Here is a 21449-nt window from a genome sequence, read left to right on the forward strand (position 1 = left end):
TGCAAAACCGTTCAAACATAGAAGATATGTAGTGGAAACACTATCTCTAGTGCAAACATAGAAACCACACTTGGATGCAAAACGTAGGTTCCAGATATGTCCACGTCACCACAGTGAAATGTTCAGAAAACACCCCGCCTAATTCCAAACTTTAGCATCTCAGCCCCCAAATTGTACCACAACACATCTCCGATTCAGAAGGGATCCATCCCCAAACTCAACTCTCTGCTGCGGCACGACGGTGGGGTTGGGGGAGGGGTGGTGTGGCGGCGGCACGGCGGTGGGGTGGGGTGGGGCGCCGGCGGTGGTCGGCAGCAGCGCCACCTTTCCACGTGATTCGCGGCAACATGAATCAACCCCCATGCTGCTCCGGTGACGTCGAGGCATCTGCGAACGGCGGCCTCGATTAGCCGATTGCTCATCCAGCATCCACTGAATTAAGGTCATTCTCTCTTCTTGATCCCTGCTATAGTTCGTGTATGTTCTTCCGCGGAATGAGCGGAATGTTCTTGGTTTGAACAATTTGGGGGCTGAGATGAACTAGGGTTTTGATGCCACCAACACTGACAACTGCAGATGAAATAGAGTTACTATGCCGTCGGTGTTCTTGTAGAGACAGCTACAGCTTCCTCTTCTTCTTGTTCTTCTTGTCCTTCCCTCCACTTGGGCCTAGCCCCTCATCGATTGGCCAACAAAAGGTAGTAATGGTGTCCCTCCATTACTGCTGTTCTGTAAGGTTGTGATGAGCTACCCACTGATGTGGAGCAACCGGCGGCGTCTGCAGCTGTTACTGTTGTATTATTCATCGATGGGAGGACCGTGCGTAGAATTTATGTTGCTGACGACGGCCTGCCGTCGTGCTTTATGTTCTCCATTATCTTGCATATTGCTTTAGAACATTAATACTCATGTTAGTGTGGATTTTGTATCTCTGACCATATGCTTGTTTCTTTCTTTCTGTAGTTAGCCGGAACTCAGATTTTCTCATGTTCTGTAGATACTCAGATGAATGTGTGACCTGGGAAATCTACATCATGAGCTTATTGCCTAAAATTGTACATGTAACTCAAATGCCGACCTCCCTGATTTTTTATGAAATGTATATGCAGTTCTATTGTGGGAAATCGTCAATCTAGATGACTGATTATTTTTCCTACAACTCGTGACTATAAAAGATTTTTCTACAACTGTTGTCATGTTTCATTTCATTAGCATGCCACACAACTACAGATTGGAGTAGTTGCTTCTGAATAAAATCAAGATGCTTGATCGAAACCAGGAATTAGCATCACATCCATTCAGAACTTTGCTGTGAATAGACAATCTGATCAACAGATCATAATTCTACTTTCCATAAACATCAAGACTGTTACATATCCTTTTGCAGAGCTGAACACTGCTCAAGACTCAACAGGAGTCTGTCCATCCATCCAACCATTCATTCATTCATGCACCACAGCAGCTGATAGTGTAATTGACTATAATTTGACTAATTTAATCCATAAAATCTGGGAACAAGTACGACAATGCATCCAATGAATACCTCTGAAATAGGAGAACCATCATTCCCCTATGGTGTTCCTAAACAAAATGCACCCTTTAACACTGTGTCTCCACTGTTAAAAAAAAAAACTTCTATGGGAAATGTATTCCCCTCGGCTACTTTCATCAAAAGTGTTACCCCTGCAAGCTGCAAAGACAAATATGCAAATGTCATGTTGCAAGCACATACGTGAAAGTTTGAGCCTGTCAAGCATTTTGTTAGAACCAAAATGCTCTTGGCACACAATGGTAGCAACTATGCCTCCAAAATTATAGTCACAGGGAATTGTATTTCAACATGTGTTCCCTACCCACTGTTAGTTGAATTTTCTATGGTTACCTATAATCTTTTTACCGGAAACCGTTACTTTCTTCCAAGAAAATATTATCGGCCCACTGGTTTGGGTTGATGTGTTGTTTGCTTCAAGTCTCCCATTTGCTCTGACATTCTTGCCTAGGGAAAGACATGTTTTACCATTAAGCAAGCCTGAAATAATCTGACATGTTCACTTTCTTAGTTTTCTTTCATTTTACCTATGTTTCACATATAGATCTCACTTCTTGAATTTGTCTCTTCTATTTTACTGTCTGTTTATTTCTACTGGGTGTGCTCTGTTTATAAAAATTAAGTTTTACATATGGTATTTTGATCATCCAGGTTATTCTTAGAGAACGAAGTGACATGGCAGGGAGATTGGACTTTAATGATGTGCATTCCGATGCAGAATCGGTTACTGCAGGTATTCCGAATCGACGAGATCAATACACCACGCCTCAAAAGTCCTCAAGCACTCCATTCTGTGTAAGTATTATTGCACACCCATTTTTTCAAGTTAGTTTAAGCATTCATGATATGCTGCTCTTTCATCATTGTTAATGTGCACTGTGTAGGGTTCGTATTTTATTCCAGACTGTGATGATTCTATGGTGCCAAACATCGGTATGACTTTTAATGGTTTAGAATCAGCCAAGGAGTTTTATGAAAGCTATGCGCTTAGAGTTGGCTTCTCAGTTCGCATTGGACAACACAAGAAAGTTGATGGAGTGGTTCTGTACAAACGGTTCCTTTGTGCGAACGAAGGATTCCGGGAGGACAAAGGTGAGAGAGGACTAGAATCTGGTAGTGAGAAAAGGAGTTATGAGAAAAGAATCACTAGGTGTGGTTGTGAGGCGAAGCTGGTTATTAAACTAGTCGATGGCGATAAGTATGTTATCACGGGATTTGAGCAAGGTCATACACATGCATTCGTTTCTCCTGACAAGAGGCATCTCATACGTTCCAACAGAAAGCTTACCTTGAGTGGTAGAAACACATTGCTCACGTGCCATAAAGCTAGCATCGGTACATCACAAGCATACCGATACCTTCGTGTTGGTGTAGGAGGGTTTGAGAATGTTGGATTTACAAAAAGGGACTTGCAGAACTACCATAGTGCTCTAAGAGTTTTTATAAAGTCCTCAGATGCTCAAATGTTTGTTGATCAGTTGAGTAGGAAGAGTCTTGCAAACCCAGGTTTTTATTTTGACTATGTTGTGGATGACAAGGGGAGGTTAATTCATGTATTTTGGGCAGATGCTATTTGCAGGAAAAATTATGCTCACTTTGGAGATCTCGTCTCTTTCGACTCTACATACAGCACCAACGAGTATGGCATGGTTTTTACCCCTTTCACAGGAGTGAACCACCACAAGAGCAGTGTACCTTTTGGTGCTACAATGTTATCTGACGAGACAATGGAGTCCTATATGTGGTTGTTCCACACTTTTTTGAAAGCAATGGGAGGTGTTGCACCTAAGCTAATTATCACTGATGAAGCTGCAAGCATGAAAGCTGCAATAAGAGAAGTTCTGACCACTACTATTCATAGACTATGCATGTGGCACATTTTGATGAAGGTTTGTGAGAAGGTTGGACCAATTCTGAAAGAAGATGAAAAATTCAAAGCTCGACTAAGCTCTTGTGTGTGGTCTTCTGAAACACCACTCGAATTCGAGGATGAATGGAGTTGTATTATTTATGAATATGGGTTGGAAGACAACGAATGGTTCAGTACAAAGTTCGATCAACGGCGTTCATGGGTGCTAGCTTATTTTAGTGACATACCTTTGTCAGGATTGTTAAGGACCACCTCAAGGTCAGAGAGTGCCGATTCATTCTTTTCTTGTTTAATTGGGTGGAAGCTTGCTTTGGTGGAGTTTTGGCTCAGGTTTGATGCTGCACTAGAAGAACAAAGACATAAGGAACTAGAAGAAGATAACATTACGCTTCACACAATCCGCAATTTGAAGACAGAATGGGTGATAGAGAAGCATGCAAGTGAGTTCTTCACACTAGGGGTGGGCATATTTAGACCGAACCGAAGAACCGAACCAAAAAGACCGAGACCGAGACCGAGAAATTCGGTTATCTATTCGGTCCCAGCCCTCAAAAGACCGAATTTATTTCGGTTATTGGGTTCGGTTAACCGAATTTAACCGAAATGACCGAAATTTTGGCCCAATAGACCTAGGAAGCCCAATAAGCCCACTAAAACAAACCCTAGAAGTGATACTAACCCTACTACCAGTGCAGCCTCCTCCTCCAGCCCCACCACGCCGCCGCCTCCTCCTCCAGCCCCCACCGCGCCGCCGCCTCCTCCAGCCTCCACCGCGCCGCCGCCGCCGGCTCCGCCCTCCACCGCGCTGCCGCCGCCTCCGCCCTCCCCTGCGCCGCAGCCCGCCTCCGCCCTCCACCGTGCGACCGCCGCCACCGTCCTCCACCGCGCCGCGGACGATGCCGCCGTCCTCCACCGCGCCGCGGCCGACGCCGCCGTCCTCCACCGCGCCGCGGCTGACGCCGCCGTCCTCCACCCCGCCGTGGCCGCCGCCGTCCTCCCCCGCGCCGCGGCCGACGCCGCCGTCCTCCACCGCGCCGCGGCCGACGCCGCCGTCCTCCACCGCGCTGTGGCCGCCGCCGCCGCCCTCCACCGCGCGTTCCAAATTTTTTCGTTCCAAACTCTCCTCAAAAATTTCGGTCAGACCGAGACCGAGACCGAGACCGAATTTGCCGGTCCTGAGTTTTTTTGGATGAAATTCAGTCCTGAGTTTGCGAAGACCGAACTGACCGAAAAACTGAAGACCGAGACCGAATTTTTCGGTCTGACCGAACGCCCACCCCTACTTCACACATGAGGTATTTAGCATAATTTAGAAAGAGGTGCTAGCTGCCAGGGACCGTTGCTTTATTGACAATGTGCAACAAGATGGCGAGGTCAAAATCATCGATATCATTGAAGAATCCAGGAAGCCAAGAGTTGTGCGTTATGATAGACAGACAATGGTTGCAACGTGCACATGTATGCTGTTTGAAACTCATGGTATACCATGTCGTCATCTAATTCCAGTCCTAAGAAGTGCCCAGCTAAGTGAACTGCCGAGATACTATTTATTGGAAAGGTTTAGGAAGGACTGCAAGAAGACACATGTGTTCGATGCAGATGGTATCTTGTTGGAAGAAAACACAAGCAACAGTAATGATCCTGTGATGCAAAAAATGCTTTCAGAAGCATGCAACCAAATGGAGAAGCTTATCCTACAAGCTAAGCAATCAGCAGCAGCTATGCAACTTTTGAGGGATGAACTAGTTGTGCTTGGTGATAAATTAAATGAGATGGTTCCTGAAAAAGAGCTTAGCCAAATTGAGGAATTTGAATCTTATCTTGGATGTAGCATTCCAAGTCAAATTGAAATCCACCCGCCAAATGACACTCGTTCCAGGGGTCGGATAAAGAGAATTAAAGGGCACAATGACAAGGAGAAATAGCAAAACAAGAAGAGAAAGAAAAAAGAGAGAATACCACGAAGGTGCAAGAAGTGCAAACAAGTCGTGCTGCACGATTCGCGCAACTGTCCTAACAAAGAACCACAACAGTGATGCAAGGTTCTATACATCATGCTTCCTTAACTATCAGTCATCTTATAATAGTTGTCATACAATTTCCTGGAAGAAGTTAGCATTTCTCTGTAAAAGATTGTGTGTTGTCATCCAAAATTCAACTAACGGTGTATCGTAAAGTCTATAGTGTGGCAAGAACATTCTGGTTCTAATTGACATGCTGTAGATTTCCTTGGAACAAAGTAGCAATTCATGTAAAAGATAATAGGTGGCCATATAATATTTAACTAACAGCAGGTAGTGAACACATGTTAAAATATAATTAGTTGGGACCATTGTGAGGTAATAACATTTTTAGTATTGTCGTCATGAGTCTAATTATTAGTATAAATCGCAAATGTACAATTGTCCTGTTAACTGATGTGGTCCCTTGCATTTTTGCATGGGTTCTTATTTATAGCTCTTTAAGTTTTTGCCTGTATGATTTGGGACCTAGTGTTATCAACTTGGAACAAAGTATAAAAAAATATGGGAAGGATTCTAGGTGGGCAAGTGAGCATGTAATATACAGTGGGATGTGTAGGAAGCACAATCATTTTGGATTGCATTTTCAGTTTGGAATGGTTAAGAATTACATATGGAAAATATTTAAGTAACACAATTGTTGTATTCTACAAACATGTTTGGCTCTTATACAAATGTATATTGCGACAAGGACATTTTGGACAGCTAATATTCAGCTTGAAATGGTTAAGAGTACATATGGGAAGACAGGGAAAAAAATATTAGAACAACCATTGTGTTCCAGGAACATTTTGTTATCTTAGTTTGGTCCGTACTGTGAATAAAACTTTGTATGTATCTATGCTCACAAGTATATGTGTCCTTAACAATTTTTTATCTATGCTCACAAGTATATGTGTCCTTCTTAACAATTTTTTTCACTATGCAGTTTGCTGGGTGCAGTTTTTTTTGCTGAGAGCAGCTGGCGAGAATTCTTTTGCCTAGAGTAGTTTTTTGTTCAAAGTAGAGCCACTGCCATCATCCAGTGCACACGTGTGTGATCTATTAATAGATTTTAGCCATTTAATAGCAAGGTTGCATTTTGATTAGACAACACCTTGAAGGGGATAACTGATATTTGTGCACAAGTGTTGTAACTTATGAATGTTATTACCTGCCAAAACTCTGTGGGATCTAAATTGTGTCAGCAAAAGACATCTGAATATCAGACCATGTCGTTATACATTGATGGACTAGGTTGACTCTGCCACTACTAGAAAAATAATTTATCGCCACGAAAAAAATCGTAGTATCAATGCTAAAATTGTGGAAATAGATACATGTTGCCACAATCTTAAAATCGTTGCTAGGCGTGGTAATAAATAGCATGGTAATAGGTTATTGCAACGATTTTTATTTAGTTGTAATAAAATTTGATATTGCCATAAAATGGATGTGGCAAAAAATATATATTACGACACTTCACATCGTTGCAATAAATAACTATTGCTACCACTCCATGTGTGGCATTAGTTCTACGTACCAAATTAAATGTTTCAATATTAATTTATCATCCTAACTATTTTCTTCTGATATCTTGTCATGGCCAGGATTCGAACCCAAGATCTCTCCATCACGCGCGCTCTCCATGACCAACTCACCTACGCATCAATTTTGTTTAAAAATGCATACAATTCCATTTGAGACTGCCTAACTAAGATTTAAATCATGAACTTGAGTATTTAAAATATTTCAAATGAAAAATTTAAGTTGTAGATCTCATCGAGAGCTATAAATTTCATATAAAATTTGTCCTAATCCGTGTCCATATGAAAAGAATAAGTTAAATTATGAGATGATAAATTTTTATTGCAACGAATTTGTTGATCATGGCAATAGAAAATAGTGAAAAGTACCATGTACTATACAAATTGCCACAAAAATTAAATGTGTGGCGATAGAACATGTTTTTTGCAATAGTAATGTTTGTTGTGGCAATAGCTCATTTCCTATTGCAACAAAAATACTGAATAAAACAACGATTGTAAATCGTTGCAACAAATTATAGTTATTTGCCACACAAAAAATATCATTGCGATAGTACAATATATTGCCACGAATTATTTTTCGTTGTAATAAATTGGTGGCGATAGCTCAATTATCTTGTAGTGTGCCAATTGTTTGCGGCCACTTTCTGGACCTATGATTTTCTAGGAAAATCCTAAATATACTTGAACTGGATAAAATTTTCTGTGTGCTGTATTTTTCTACTTGAACTAGTAATTTTCTGCACTTGTGTTCCCATTGAGTTTCTTCAGAATTAAGTTCCCTGAATGTTCAGATGTCAATTTTTTTTCATGAAGGTATATATCTGTTCACCCTCATCCATATATGTGGTCTGTGTATGTGGTGAGGGAGATGCCATTTTCCACCCTAGGCACGATTTCCTGTTGTCATGTGCATAAGGTAGATTATATTCACTTCAGTCTGCTCTGCAGTGTCCATTGTCCACTTAAAATTCACCAAAACCTTGTTCTTGTGCTCATTTTTGAATTAAGGAAGGGAAGAACGATAACTCTCACTGCCGTGCATTGTCGTGGATTGCCGTCGAGTTCTGCTCGTGCGCGGGCTGTCATTGAGATGCAAAAGCAGTGCAAGTCAAGGTGGAAGAAGCAGAGGCATTTTACACATTGTGTTTGCTTGTAATATTGTCATTTCAGTATATAGACAAATTGATTACAAACTAACTCTTATATGAATTTTCTTTTTAAATCCTAATAGCATGATAAGTGCTATGCATTGTCTTGATGAAGTTCTTCATCTCCTCCAATTCCTGCAGCACCTTCTCTAGATTGTCACCTTCAATCATCATCTTAGTTAGCACCTCCTATGTATTCTCACAATGGTCGTCAGTTTTGAAGTGCTGAACCCTAGACCCACAGGATTACTGTCTGTTGCGTGTTGCTCTCCTCTCAGCTTGGTAGTCTGAAAATGTGACATCCAAGGAAGTAAAAATACTGATTTGGTAGCAAGGTTAGAAAAACATACAGGGAAGCCTGAAAAATTGTGTGATACTAGCAAGGTTAAGTTAAAAAACTAGTGAAACATTTTCTTAACTAATCCAAGAAACCAACAAAGATCCATTTTATGCCTATCATATTCTGAAAGCATCCCCTGTAATTGGTCAAGGAAGAGTTCAGCACTTCAGCTCCCCAAAATTGAGCACTTGTAGAAATTTTAGTCACAGTGTGCTTGGTGTCCAAACATTTTGCCATTTTCCTAAACATCAACAACTAAATTGGGACAAAATCCAATATGTAATTGGTTACTGATGAGTTCAGGACTTGCAAAAAATTTAGTCACGGTGTGTTTGGTGTCCAAACATTTTGCCATTTTCCTAAACATCAGCTACTAAATTGGGACAAAATCAATATCCATGAGACATCCACACGAGAGATCCAATCAGTTCAAACAGCTACATGCAGGCTGAGACTAGGAGAGGCGATCAAGAAACCCTCACCTTCAGAGCCTAGAGCTACGAGTCAATATCCTCAACGCATGACCGCCAACTCCACTGCGTCGGGGGCTAGCTCCCTCGGACCTTCGGCAGTGTGCTCCCTCTAAGCCTCACCACATCCGGCTCCCTCAGATCTGCATCCGTGTTCGGCGCAACGGCGACATCGGCAACATCCTCCTTACCAAAAGAGTTCCTCTCCTTCCGCGCCTTCTCAGCTACCGACGAGGGCGAGGACAGCCAGAGGCCAGAGTAGGTTGCCGCCGGGGAGGATAGCATCGAGGCTTCACTCATCATCGCTCCTATCCTGTGCGGCTGGTTGTCTTTGATTTGGATCTGGTGATTCAGAAATATGTGTACCTATGTGAGAAAGGAGGGAAATGAGATGGTGTATTTGTAAATGTATAAAGCCTGACGCGGGGGGTTATTCATAAAACGTGTTGAGTGGGAGCTGGGTAGGTAACGCCTAATCTGGAACGCACATTTTAGATCCAGTGGTCCACAACGTAGGTGTAGGTTTTCACTACATATTTTCTCGTTCAAACATCCATGATGAACAGACTAGATCCCCCAGCTAAAAGTACCGGTGTATATATATTCAACAATTAAAAAAAATACAATGAGATAGGCACAAGCTTTTATAAGTATCAGTGTATTGGATTGTAAGGAAGTAAACAAAGTTAGCAATACAGTAAGAATAGACTTAATTACCTCGAGAAAAAAAAATCGGACATATCTTTCGCCAATATGATTAGAAATTATCTACTCACTCCGTTTCACATGCTTTTGACTTGTTTAAGTCAAACTTCTTAAAAGTTTGATCAAGTTTATGCAAAATATACCAAAATTTATAGCGTTAAATTAGTTTTATTAAATTCAGCATTGAATATATTTTGATAGCTTCTTAGTTTTATGTTAAAACTATTATTATATTTTTCTATAAATTTCATCAAAGCTAAAAATTTGGCTTGAAAAAAAATCAAAGCTTAATATGAAATCGTGGTAGTATATTTTTGTTTCTGTGTTTCCAATACGATGCCATTTCTCTTGCGGCTTCAATGCTTCATGCATATACATCCTCTCTTTCACCCCTGAGCAATTTTCCGTCACGATGAATGAACCAGCCGGTAAGTAGCATGCTACTTTTATGAAGATAGCATTCATATGTCTCTTTTACATACCAAAGACCCTATTCATGCTCTACATTTCATAACTATATAATCAATCCATGCTTCTGCGCAATGGAGACACTGCCAGCCAACAACATCTGTTCCTGCTCTGCATTTGATAACTAGAATCGATCAATGCTTCAGTGCAGAAGCAGACCACAGCTAGCCAGCAGCATACACTCTTTTGTTTGTCTTTCACCAATCAATTAGTTTATCCATCATCTAGAAAACAACCCCTGCTCTATGCATTTAGCTGAGATATTGTAGGAAACCATTTTACATCTTACATCTTGTTACCATCCTGGACACACTACAAGATAATTGAGCTATTGCCACCAAATTATTACAACAAAAAATATTTCATAGCAATATATTGTACTATTGCAATGATAATTTTTCTGTAGCAAATAATTATATTTTATTGCAATGATCTACAATCGTTGTTTTATTTAGTACTTTTGTTGCAATAGAAAATGAGATATCGCCACGAAAATCTTGCTGTTGCAAAAAACATGTTCTATAGCGACAATTTTAATTTGTGGAAATTTACATAATACATGGTACTTTTTACTTTTTTTTTTGCCACGATCAACAAATTTGTTGCAATAAAAAAATTGTCATCTCATAATTTAACTTAATTTTTTCATATGGATACGGATTGAGACAAATTTTATATGGAAATTGTAGCTCTCGACGAGATATATAATTTTATAGTTGATAACTTTTTTATTTGAAATCTTTTAGATATTCAAATCTTAGTTAGGTAGGCTCAAATGGAACGATATGCATATTCCAACAGAATTGATGCGTAGATGAGTTGGTAAAGGAGATCATGCGTGAAGCATAGGTCTTGGGTTCGAATCCTAGCCAAAACATGGTATAAAGAAATAAATATAAATAGATAGGATGATAGATTAATATATAAACTTTTAATTTGGTACGTAAAACTAATGCCACATATGGAGTGGTGGCAATAATTTTTATTACAACGATGTTAAGTGTTGCAATATGATTTTTTGCACATCCATTCCGTGGCAACATCTAAATTTATTACCACTAAATAAAAATCATTGCAATAACCTATTACCACGCTATTTATTATCACGGCTAGCAATGATTTTAAAATTGTGGCAACATGTATTTATTGCTACAATTTTAGTATTGATGCCACGATTTTTTTCGTGGCAACAAATGATTTTTCTAGTAGTGACAAAATATAATATCTGATCTCAAACAAAATAATTGTGTTGTATATGGATCATCATGTGCAACTTCAAAACTTCTTATCACAACAACTGTACAAATTGATATGAGATTATATGTTTGAGTCAACCTGATTAATCAATATCATTTGTAGAAAGGAAGATAAGAATTACAACTATCATGTGTAACCTGATTAATCTGTATCATTTTGTAGGGAGGGAGATAAGAATTATAACTATCATGTGTAACCTGATTAATCTGTATCATTTGTAGAAAGGAAGATTAGAATTACAACTATCATATCAATATTTTGTTTTCTTGTTAGTCTTACCGATCATATAGATGAAAATCTAATTAATTTCAGTAAGTTTAAAATTGAGTCCTTGTCCATTAAAATACTTACCAAAGTTTTCAAATTGAGCTCTCGTCGTTATAAAAAATTTTCACACTTGTAAAAAACGATTTTTGCAGTCGGCAAATTTTTTTTCCCAAACGGCTGGATGGTCCGCCTACACACAGATGTTTGTGACAATCAATATTTTTCTATATATTTAGCGCAACCACATGCAAAAACAACATTTTTGTATGCTTTCACCTATGACGCCCGCATGTGAAAATAATTTCAGCAACAAAAATATAAAAATTCCAAAAGAACAAATTCGGCTGAAACCCTAGCTCCCCGATTCTCCCAAAACCCTAGCTTCTAAACGTATCGTCATCGAAGCCGCCACCACCATCATCGTCGTCATAGCCGTTGCCGTCGCGGCCATTCGCTCCCGCTGCCAGTGCTCCCACCGTCCCTGGTCGGATTGCGTGAGTCTGCTCCTGCGGGCATCGGCGACGGATTTACCCAGTCCGAGGTCACCACTGCTGCTCCCGTCATCCTCAGATTGGGCAAATCTACCACTTCTGTGGGCACCGGCAGCAGATCCAGCCAGTTTGAGGCCGCCGCCGCCCGAGGCTTACTCCTGTCTCTCCGAGGATGCTAGATCCGTGCACCGGCACCGCCCCCCCTTGAGGCCACCGTCTCCACGTGATGGTGCCGCCTGTTCCCGAGCTGTCATCTCTGCTGGGAAGTGCAGGGAGGAAGAGGAGGGGAAGTGGAGAAAGGAGGAGAAGGAAAGTGAGAGGAGGAGGAGAAAGTAGAGAAGGAAATAGAGAGAGGAGAAGAGAAGGGGGGAAAGAAAAAAGGGGAAGGTGGAGAGGCCAAATGCACGGATGAAAAAGAGTTAAGTGGAGGGGTAGCTGACTAGCTGTTGCGTGAATTGTAGGAGAAGGAAAGAAATGTCCATATGGGAAAACTGATTTTGTCATGCGGTTCTATTAAGAGGCCCACCTACGAAAATAGCCTATTATCGTAGGTGGGTGTTGGCGGCTATTAAATGTCGATTCTATACCGCCAACATCTGCATAAAGATCAGATAATAAAACATCCAACATAGAGATAGGCACTTAATCTCACATATTCCACAGGTGTTGGTGTATATTTGAATGCAGATAATAAACCCTGAAGTTGGGAGGAAAATCAGACTAAAGTGAGGAGAATTATGTATCCATGCAAGGACGGGTTGTGAACTTCATCGAAACATCAATAAATCAGCCCAAAATACCAAGAAATGGATAGAGGAGGACTAGGGGAGGACTTGGGCCAAAGGCCAGGCCAGATGGGCCTAACCCAGGTTCGGCCCTGGTTCGGCCGAACCACAATCTCAGCCATCCAGGCTGGGGTTTGGCGTGGACGTCTCAGATGCATCCCTGATGGCGGTTGGAGGGCACTTCGGACATTTCCCCTTCGCCAACCGTCATACCTACCTCTATAAAAAGGCTTCACTCCCTCACTTCACACACACACTTTCAAGCTTGAGCTGAATTATAAGAGGCTCTATTGTACTATATTGTATACTAGAATAGGAAGAGAGTAGAGTAGGAGTCGGAAGAATTCCGGAGTTGTTGGTAATCTTCTCCTATTTCTTTTATTCTGTTTATTAGTCTGAATTCAATATAATATTCTTCTTGAGTAATTTAGATTTATCTTGTGAGAATTATCTCTTGGTTAGTTCCTAATCAGCATACGGGATTATTGTTCACTATAATCAACTAAAATATAGTGATTGCTTTGGTGAGTTATAAACACTAAAGTAGATATTAATTGCTTAGACGTGGTGTTTAGGTAATTATTATCCAGTAATTGCTGTGTATCCCACAGTACGTTGAGGTGGGTGTAGAGGTGGTGACAGCCCTATGGAATGTCTCTTCCCATACAAGTTTTGAAGGAATTTTAACCAGAGGTAGAACCTCATGGAAGAAATACGCCGTAGGGGAAGTGCTACATCGGTATATCCGTGCGCTTGTGGATTTTATCTGTAACCGTATCAAATACCAACAGTGGGCCTCCTGCAAAAATGTATTTTCGCATGCAACCCTTGAACCACTCCTGGAATAGCAATTTTTGCATGAGGGTCAGTTATGTCCCGCTTGAAACCTAGGGGGGTCTCATTCAGAAAAATAAAATCTATAGTAGTGCCATATTAGCTATAACGTCCCGCCTCTCCCAGACCGGGCCCACTTACATCTGCCAGCTTTCATAGGTCATAGGCTGCCCTCACAAACCAACACAAGTCTTCTGACCCGCCTGAAACCTAGAGGGGTCTCATTCAGAAAAATTAAATCTATAGTAGTGTCATATTAGCTGTAACGTCCCGCCTTTCCTAGGCCGGGCCCACTTACATCTAGCAGCTTTCATAGGTCATAGACTGCTCTCACAAACCAACGCAAGTTTTTTCTGCACACTTTGTCCTCACTCGTGTACACCTGGAAAGAATTTCCCGGTCGGTCACCCATCCCGAAATTGCGTACCCAGGAAAGAAATTTTTCTGCACACTTTGTCCCGGGACGTGTGCACCCGGGAAGAATTTCCCGGTCGGTCACCCATCTCGAATAGGGATGGCAGTATTGCCCGTGGGTTCGGGTATCCGCGGATACCCGGCCCGATGGACGCGGGCGTGTGCACCTTTTTTTGCCCGTGGGCACATCCGACCCAATATCCGCAGACTTAGTGGGCAAATGCGGGTTTTATATTTCGCCCGTGGATAACCCATGCCCGACCCGAGACTTTTATAGCCCATGTATATCCTTCATGTCTTCAATAGTTTAACCTCCCCTCATGGCCCAATAGCCCATTTGGCTCATTTGTATACAGCAATATACTCCCTCCATTCCAAAATATAGGGCACAATAACTTTTTAAAGGTGTTTCATAATATAATGCGTGCATGCATGCATGGCAATTATTTAGCATCTCTTCTCTCCTAAATTATTATTTTTTAAATCATACACTCACAAGATATTTAATTCTATTGGGTGCATGTATTGTATTAATTGGATTGATTCAAACAAAGAGGTGATAATAATTGTTTCTTGGTCTTTGGGTCAAGGGTGGTTATGTCTTATATTTTGGAATGGATGGAGTATATACTTACTCAATGAAACCCTAGCCTTATCTCCCCACTACCACCTTTCAATCTTCTACCAGCGGCGGCCCACGGGAAAGGTGGCTGGCGGCGCGACTCGGCGGTGGCTAGCGACGCGGTGGCTGGCGGCGTGGCAGGGGTGGGCGACGCGGTGGCTGGCGACGCGGCTGGCGGCAGGACGGTGGCTGGTGAGTGGCAACGCGGCAGGCGGCGGGACAGTGGCTGGCGAGTGGCGACGCGGTAGGCGGCGGGACAGTGGCTGGCGAGTGGCGACGCGGCGGTGCTCGAGCGCAGCGGCGGCGGCTAGCGTGTGGCTGGTGGCGCACGAGCGTGGTCGACGGCAGTTTCGCGGTAGGTGGCACACGAGCGTGGGACGGCGGCCAGTGACACGGCGGTGCGGGTGGTGGCCGGCGACGGGGCTGCACGCGGGCAGCAGGCGGCGACACGGCGGTGGGGGTGGCGACCGGTGACGCGGCTGCGCGTGGGTGGCGGCGCGGTGGCGGATGGCAGGCATGCCCAGTGGGCACCCGTCGGGCATGCCCGTGCCCGACGGGCATGGGCACAGGTACGGGGATTTGCCCGATTGGCTTTGTGGGCATGGGTCGGGCCCGATTGGCTTTGTGGGCATGGGTCGGGCGTGGGCACATGGATCTCGGGCCAGGCATGGTTTCGCTCTACCCATGCCCGACCCGATCCATTGCCATCCCTAATCCCGAAATTGCGCACCCAGGAGGTCACCCATCCCAGAATTGCACATCCGGGAAAGAAATTTTTCTACACACTTTGTCTCGGGACGTGTGCATCCGGGAAGAATTTCCCGGTCAGTCACCCATCCCGAAATTGCGCACCCGGAAGGTCACCCATCCCAAAATTGCGCACCTGGGAAAGAATTTTTTTTCTGCATACTTTGTCCCGGGAAAGAAATTGCTTCCCAGTCGTTGCTTCCCGTCGGTCACCCATTGCTCCAACACAAGTCTTTTCTGCACACTTTGTCCAAGGAAAGAACACTTTGTCTTCACTCGTGTGCACCTGGGAAGAATTTCTAGGTCGGTCACCTATCTCGAAATTGCTCCAAGTCAAGCACGCTTAACCTCAGAGTTCTTTCGAGATCGGCTTCCGGAAAAAAAGTTGGAATTTGTTGATATGAGTATTCTATTAATTCTATTAAGCCCTGGGCCGGGATGTCACATTAGCGCAGATGCATGATTTTAAGACTAGCCACTTAACAATAACAAGTGTTGTGTCCCTAATGTTTAGTGGGATAGAGTTAGGGGATTTGAGATAGTTGGCTACTGGGTTAGAAGTGATGTACATACATTCATATAGACACACACAATTTTGCTGATATACATATATGCGTTAGAGACATTGGCGCCGATCGAGTTAGATGTCCATTTTTTTAATGTTTTTTTAATCTATTTGTAAAATATGTTTTGTAAAAAGAGCTAAATGTAAAAAATCCAGCATGTATTATGAATTCTTCATGAGCCCTTGCCTTTATGTTGAATAAGTATTTAAGAATAGAAAAGTATACCAGATTGTTATTACTCATGTTAAAGTTTTCATAGAAGATTTCTTCATTAAAAATGGGATTAGCAGAAAAATACCAGATTAATTTTAACAGGTTTGTTGTTAAGAAATTCCATAGACAAAAACTTTGAGTCAATGTAGGATTGAAAGCAAAGCAAAGTTTTGCAGCATTCAGAACGGAGACATTTTCTGTACATAACAAAGGCGCCTACGCATATAGACAGATCTTCTAAAATCTAAACCACCGACCAGAATATTTCACCATTCTCATGAAAAAGTATCGATAGTTTTGTTTTATATCTTTCCAATATGATGGCATAATTTATTATGCATAATTCTTTACTTTAGAACTAAGTCATTACCCTTCACGATGAATGAGCCAGCGGCTAGTAGTTAGTAGTAAACATGCATGCTACATGTCTTTGCCGCATGCTAGTGTGAAGCTAGCATGCAACTCTGTTTTATACTTAAGACTCTTTTCCTGCTCTATTTCATGAGTGCAACCAATGCTTTATACTTATATATATATTTGTAAAGGAGACGCAATCAACCAGGAAGATAATACCATAGATGTTGTGATATCTTTCCAATATTTTAGTACATATTTGCTCTTCAAAGGGTGTGAACCCATTTGGACATCTTCGAAGGGTGTGAACCCATTTGGATAGATCAGACAGTTCCTTCTCTGAATAAGATAGCTGAGATATTGGAGAAGACCGTATTACATCTCACTTGAACAATGGAAACAATTTATACTGAAATGATCCGATATGTGTAGCTCACTTCTAGAGATATTTTTTTCCAATTATACAACTCTATATAAAATAAAATGGGAAGAGTCAAGCTATATTGCACTGATTTGATCATTTGTAGCTCACTCGCAATAATTTTGTCCAAATCATACAAATTTGTGTGAAGTAAGATGAAGAGAATCAAATGGAACATCTCATATGATCGGAAGATACTTTATTTGATAGTAAGTCGGTGGGTAAAAAAAGGAAAACAATTTAGTTAAATAAGGCCCCTTGATTCAAAGGAAATTCATAGGAATTTTAGAGATTTCATTCCTATAGGAATTTTTCCTACAAAGCTCTTTGAATCAAAGGAATGAACCCTATGTAATCCTATGAAATTCCTATGGAATGTCTCTTCCCACACAAGTTTTGAAGGAATTTTAACCAGAGGTAGAACCTCATGGAAGAAATCTTTTGAGTCTTTTATCTCTCCTCAAATTCCTGTGTGTTTTTCCTGTGGTCCAATTAAACGGTCATTCCTATGTTTTTTCTATGTTTTGCAATCCTCTGTTTTACCTACATTCCTATCGTAATCCAATATTTTTTCTATTCCTCCGTTTTTTCATTCCTATGATTCAAAGCGGCCCTTAAAGCTTTTATTGACATGAGAAACTTCCATGATTCAGAATTCAGAAGTCTGAATACTGCAAAACAAACTAAATTTGTAGGATTCAGAATTCATGTTTGCAAGATTTTCAGGTTGTGTTTCAACTTTCAAAAGAATTTCTGGTTCAAATTTTCGATGATTTGATGTTCTATATTAATGTCATAACAAACTTCCATTTAACAGGCAGCTTTCCGTCTCACTGTATTAGACCGTCCTTCAGCCATCAAAATATCAAGTCTACGCTACGCTTTAATGTTGAAGGTGTCCACATGTTTGAGGCTTTCATTTCACCAAGTTTTCAAAAAAAAAAAAAGCCAAGCAAAAATCAATTTGAACATGAAAATAAAATGTAGGTTTCAATAAGACTTGAGTATATAGCTTGCATTTCCACGGTTCATAAACAGCTAAACACCATTGCGATTTGCAAGCTTCAATTTCATAATTTTACTTTTTTGCTCACCTTCAGATGATCAGATTCATTCGCATATATGTTCACATATTTATATATTTATTTAAGACAGAATATAGTTTAGCATTCATATTCTGCAAGACTCCATTTTTGCCCGTGGCTGCTTCACCGGCCGGCGCGCACGCCGCCGCCCGCCACCGCGCCCATAGGCGGCAACGGCTGCGGTATCGGCGGCAGCTGGCGGTAGCCGTACAGCGGCGGCTGCGGCGGCGGCGCAGCCCTGTACGCCGCCGCTGCCGCCGCCAGGTACGCCATCGTCGAGCCACCTGCTGCCGGCGCGGCGGGCTTGCAGCTGCAGGCGGCGGCGGCGGCCGCGGCGGGGTCAGGGTGGACGACGCCGCCGAGCTTGTAGGAGAGGTTGAGCACGCCGTGGGTGGTCCTGCTCGAGCCGACCTTGCGGACCGGGTAGGACGCCACCGCGGCGGCGGTGGGCCCGTCCCCGGCGCCGGCGAGGACGTCCGGGAGCGGGACGAACACCTCCCCGACGTCGCGGTCGCCGCCGAGCCCGGCGCGCTCCGCGCGGAGGAGCACGCGGACCGCGCCGCTCCCGGCGCCCGACGCCGGGACGGCGAGGCGGACGGTGGCGTCCTTCCCCTTCCACGACGGGTTGCGGCCGCCGGCGCGGTCCGTGGCGACGCGCTGGCGCGCGCGCGGGTCGCCGGCGAGGTAGACCACCGCGTAGACCTCCATCTTGGAGACGAGGTTGACGCCCCTCAGGTCGCTCGCGGACAGCAGCGTCAGCTCCAGCGTCCTGCACGCCATCGCCATGGCCGGTGGCCGGCTTTGGCTTCCGTCGATATCGAAGCTGCTCGACCTTGAACGCGCCATGATCGCGTATATATATAGCGGTAATTAGAATATGTTGAGTAGTGTATTATTATCTAGTAATTGTTTAGTGATGAAGCGAAAAATTCCTCGCGTTAGTGGCAACTGCATCAATCGGCCGGCCACGTAATCCGGGCTCTTTGGAGCAGAGCCAATGCTTTTGCTTCGAGAAGGAAGCAGATTCCAAGCTTGATTTGCCATTTTTTTTTATATTTACTAAGATTTGATAAACTTCAGTGGGCTGGAAACTTTTCCAGATCAGTTCACAGTTTCTAACCTTGCGTAACTTTGTGGGAAGATACGTTCTCGGCTTATCCGTTAATCCTAGTGAAATAGTACTAGATAAGATCCAACATTGTAACATTTCATTCCATTTTTAGTTTGGGATGGTCGAGAATGATTCACCAAGGTCCAAATTCAGTTACCCATTGACTGCTAATTAGATCGTAAAAGTGCTAGAAGGTGGATAAACAACCACGGAAATAACTTTTGCGGCTAAGCTTTTTAGAAGATTGATTGACACCTCAATATAGCTGCAAACAAATACTCTGCACACAGCACACTAGGCTCATCTTGAATTCTTGATCAGTATTGCATCGCTGTGGTGCCTTGTACCTAACCAACAGCTTAACGCCTGTCGTAACGGGCAGTGGTGGAGCTAGAGCAAAATATAGGAGGTGCACTACTATACCATAAGTGTAACCTTATACGTGTTTACATTAAGTAACATCATAGTAAACATTCAATACACAAAAATAGGTAAAAGAAAATGTAGCGATAATGTGTTTACCAAAATAGAGAACCCCAATGTTAATATAAAAATTAGTGAATAGTAAAAAAAAGTAAGACTAAAATCACAACAAAAAAGATACCCAAATTAGAGAACTACCTCAATCCACACTCATTGTCTAAAACACAAAAGAGGCAAATGATAACAAATTGGAACTCAACCCTAAATTTAGAGAAAAAAAACAACCAATAATCATCCAATCGACTCCCTATCAAGCAAAATTGTTCGGTTTGCTTACAGTAAATCAGGATGATCCTAAAAAACAATTTGGAAAGGAAGCAACTCGTCAGCTGACTACCCGAGAATACTTATAAGCTGCAAGCATGAACGCATCTTTTACCTTCTTGCTCTGTATGGTGGCCTGTTGGGGGTACACTTGGTTGAGTTGAGGGGGGTGCACAAGTGATAAACAAATGGTACCTATAGGTAAAATGATTTTTGGACATGGGTGCTTGTGAACCCTCCCTGATCACTGTAGCTCCGCGCCGGTAACGGGAGAGTTGGGAATCAAAGATTAAGGTACTTTTCAATGAATTGTGTTTGATGAATGTTTTCTTAAGCACAATTCGTCTTTAAAAAATCTTGCACAAAGGGAAGATCGGTTAGACAACCATATAAAATTTTAAAAGCAAACTTGATTTCATTTGTTAGGTATGAAATAAAGAAATGGGCGAGGGAACATTTCTGACCTTTCACTCGTTGTATATTTCTTCATCAAGCCATAGTATTCCTTCCGCCTTAAAATGAGATTATTTTTAGCCCCTTTTGTTTGTCCTAAAATAAGTTTATTTTTTAATCACTTCATCGGAGTTTATAAAAGTATGATAAATGTATTAGGAGTAGATGAAGTGCTAAATAATTGCATTAGGTTTGATTAAGTGAGGGTACTTGTTCTTATTTTATTGATATGTATGGGATGTTGTAAAAATTAACTTATTTTAAGATAGAGTGAGTATAACAGTATGGGTATTTCTAATAGCAAATATACACATTTTGACAATGTTATTTTTATTTTAAATGATTGATTTCGGCAGTGTTCATAGCTAAAACCGTAATGTTATACAACAAAATTTTGCCTCTCTCATTTGTTACATAGCCAAATTTTGACCGCCAACAAAGATTTGGATCGGTAGATGGATAAAATTGCCAAAGGTTTGACTTCAATACAAATAAAAAAAATCACTGAAAATTACTGTCGAAGCAGCCAAACAATTGGTATGGCACAAATTGAGTTCCAAAAGAAAACCATCGTTTTTTTTAAGAAAAAAAAAAGGCATTGGAATCACATTTCTGGTTCTGGGCTACCAGCTCGGCGCCCTGGCCACGGGTGCATACTTTCCAGAATCCAGAGAAGCTAGGTGGTGCTCTTCATCTAATAAAGATGAAGATTAGGTTAAGTCATAAAAAACAAGTAAATTATTAGCACATAATTAATTAAGTTTTAATTATTATAAATTTAAAAATATTTATTTAATATTTTAAAGTAATTTGTATATAGAAAAATTTTGAGAGATGCTAGAGCACATGATGCCGTTGAAACGGGACAACTTAATAAATCTAATCCTACATGTCGCACCAAACGTATGTAGAGTTTCTACACGCAAAACAAGCAAAGCAGTGTAGCCCCCTACTTTCCTGCTCGTGTGCAAGCGAAGCAGCA

At 41.9% G+C, this 21449-nt stretch overlaps 2 protein-coding genes and 1 long non-coding RNA gene across 4 annotated transcripts; 1 reads left to right on the plus strand and 2 right to left on the minus strand.

Annotated features, from left to right (window-relative positions):
- Nucleotides 1-212: 212 nt before the first annotated feature.
- LOC127774508 (protein FAR1-RELATED SEQUENCE 5-like) lies at nt 213-6642 on the plus strand. Of its 2 annotated transcripts, XM_052300766.1 has the most exons (5): nt 213-442; nt 964-1061; nt 2201-2344; nt 2434-5461; nt 6369-6642. In XM_052300766.1, the coding sequence occupies exons 2-4, from the start codon at nt 987-989 to the stop codon at nt 4015-4017; spliced, it is 1803 nt and encodes a 600-aa protein (XP_052156726.1). In that variant the 5' UTR covers nt 213-442; nt 964-986; the 3' UTR covers nt 4018-5461; nt 6369-6642. The 2 variants fall into 2 exon arrangements, with proteins under 2 accessions (XP_052156726.1, XP_052156727.1); XM_052300767.1 differs by lacking the exon at nt 964-1061.
- A 1441-nt stretch (nt 6643-8083) lies between these two features.
- On the minus strand, nt 8084-9277 carry LOC127774471 (uncharacterized). The gene is made up of 2 exons (XR_008017747.1): nt 8940-9277; nt 8084-8404 (listed from the first exon to the last, which is right to left on the minus strand). It is a non-coding gene; the product is annotated as an uncharacterized LOC127774471 (long non-coding RNA).
- An 8799-nt stretch (nt 9278-18076) lies between these two features.
- Nucleotides 18077-19235, minus strand: LOC127773460 (protein SRC2-like). The gene has a single exon (XM_052299526.1). It carries the CDS (start codon nt 19000-19002, stop codon nt 18280-18282), a length of 723 nt encoding a protein of 240 aa, XP_052155486.1. The 5' UTR covers nt 19003-19235; the 3' UTR covers nt 18077-18279.
- Nucleotides 19236-21449: the final 2214 nt, after the last annotated feature.

This window comes from Oryza glaberrima, chromosome 5 (genome assembly GCF_000147395.1).
Source record: "Oryza glaberrima chromosome 5, OglaRS2, whole genome shotgun sequence".
Lineage (NCBI taxonomy): Eukaryota > Viridiplantae > Streptophyta > Magnoliopsida > Poales > Poaceae > Oryza > Oryza glaberrima.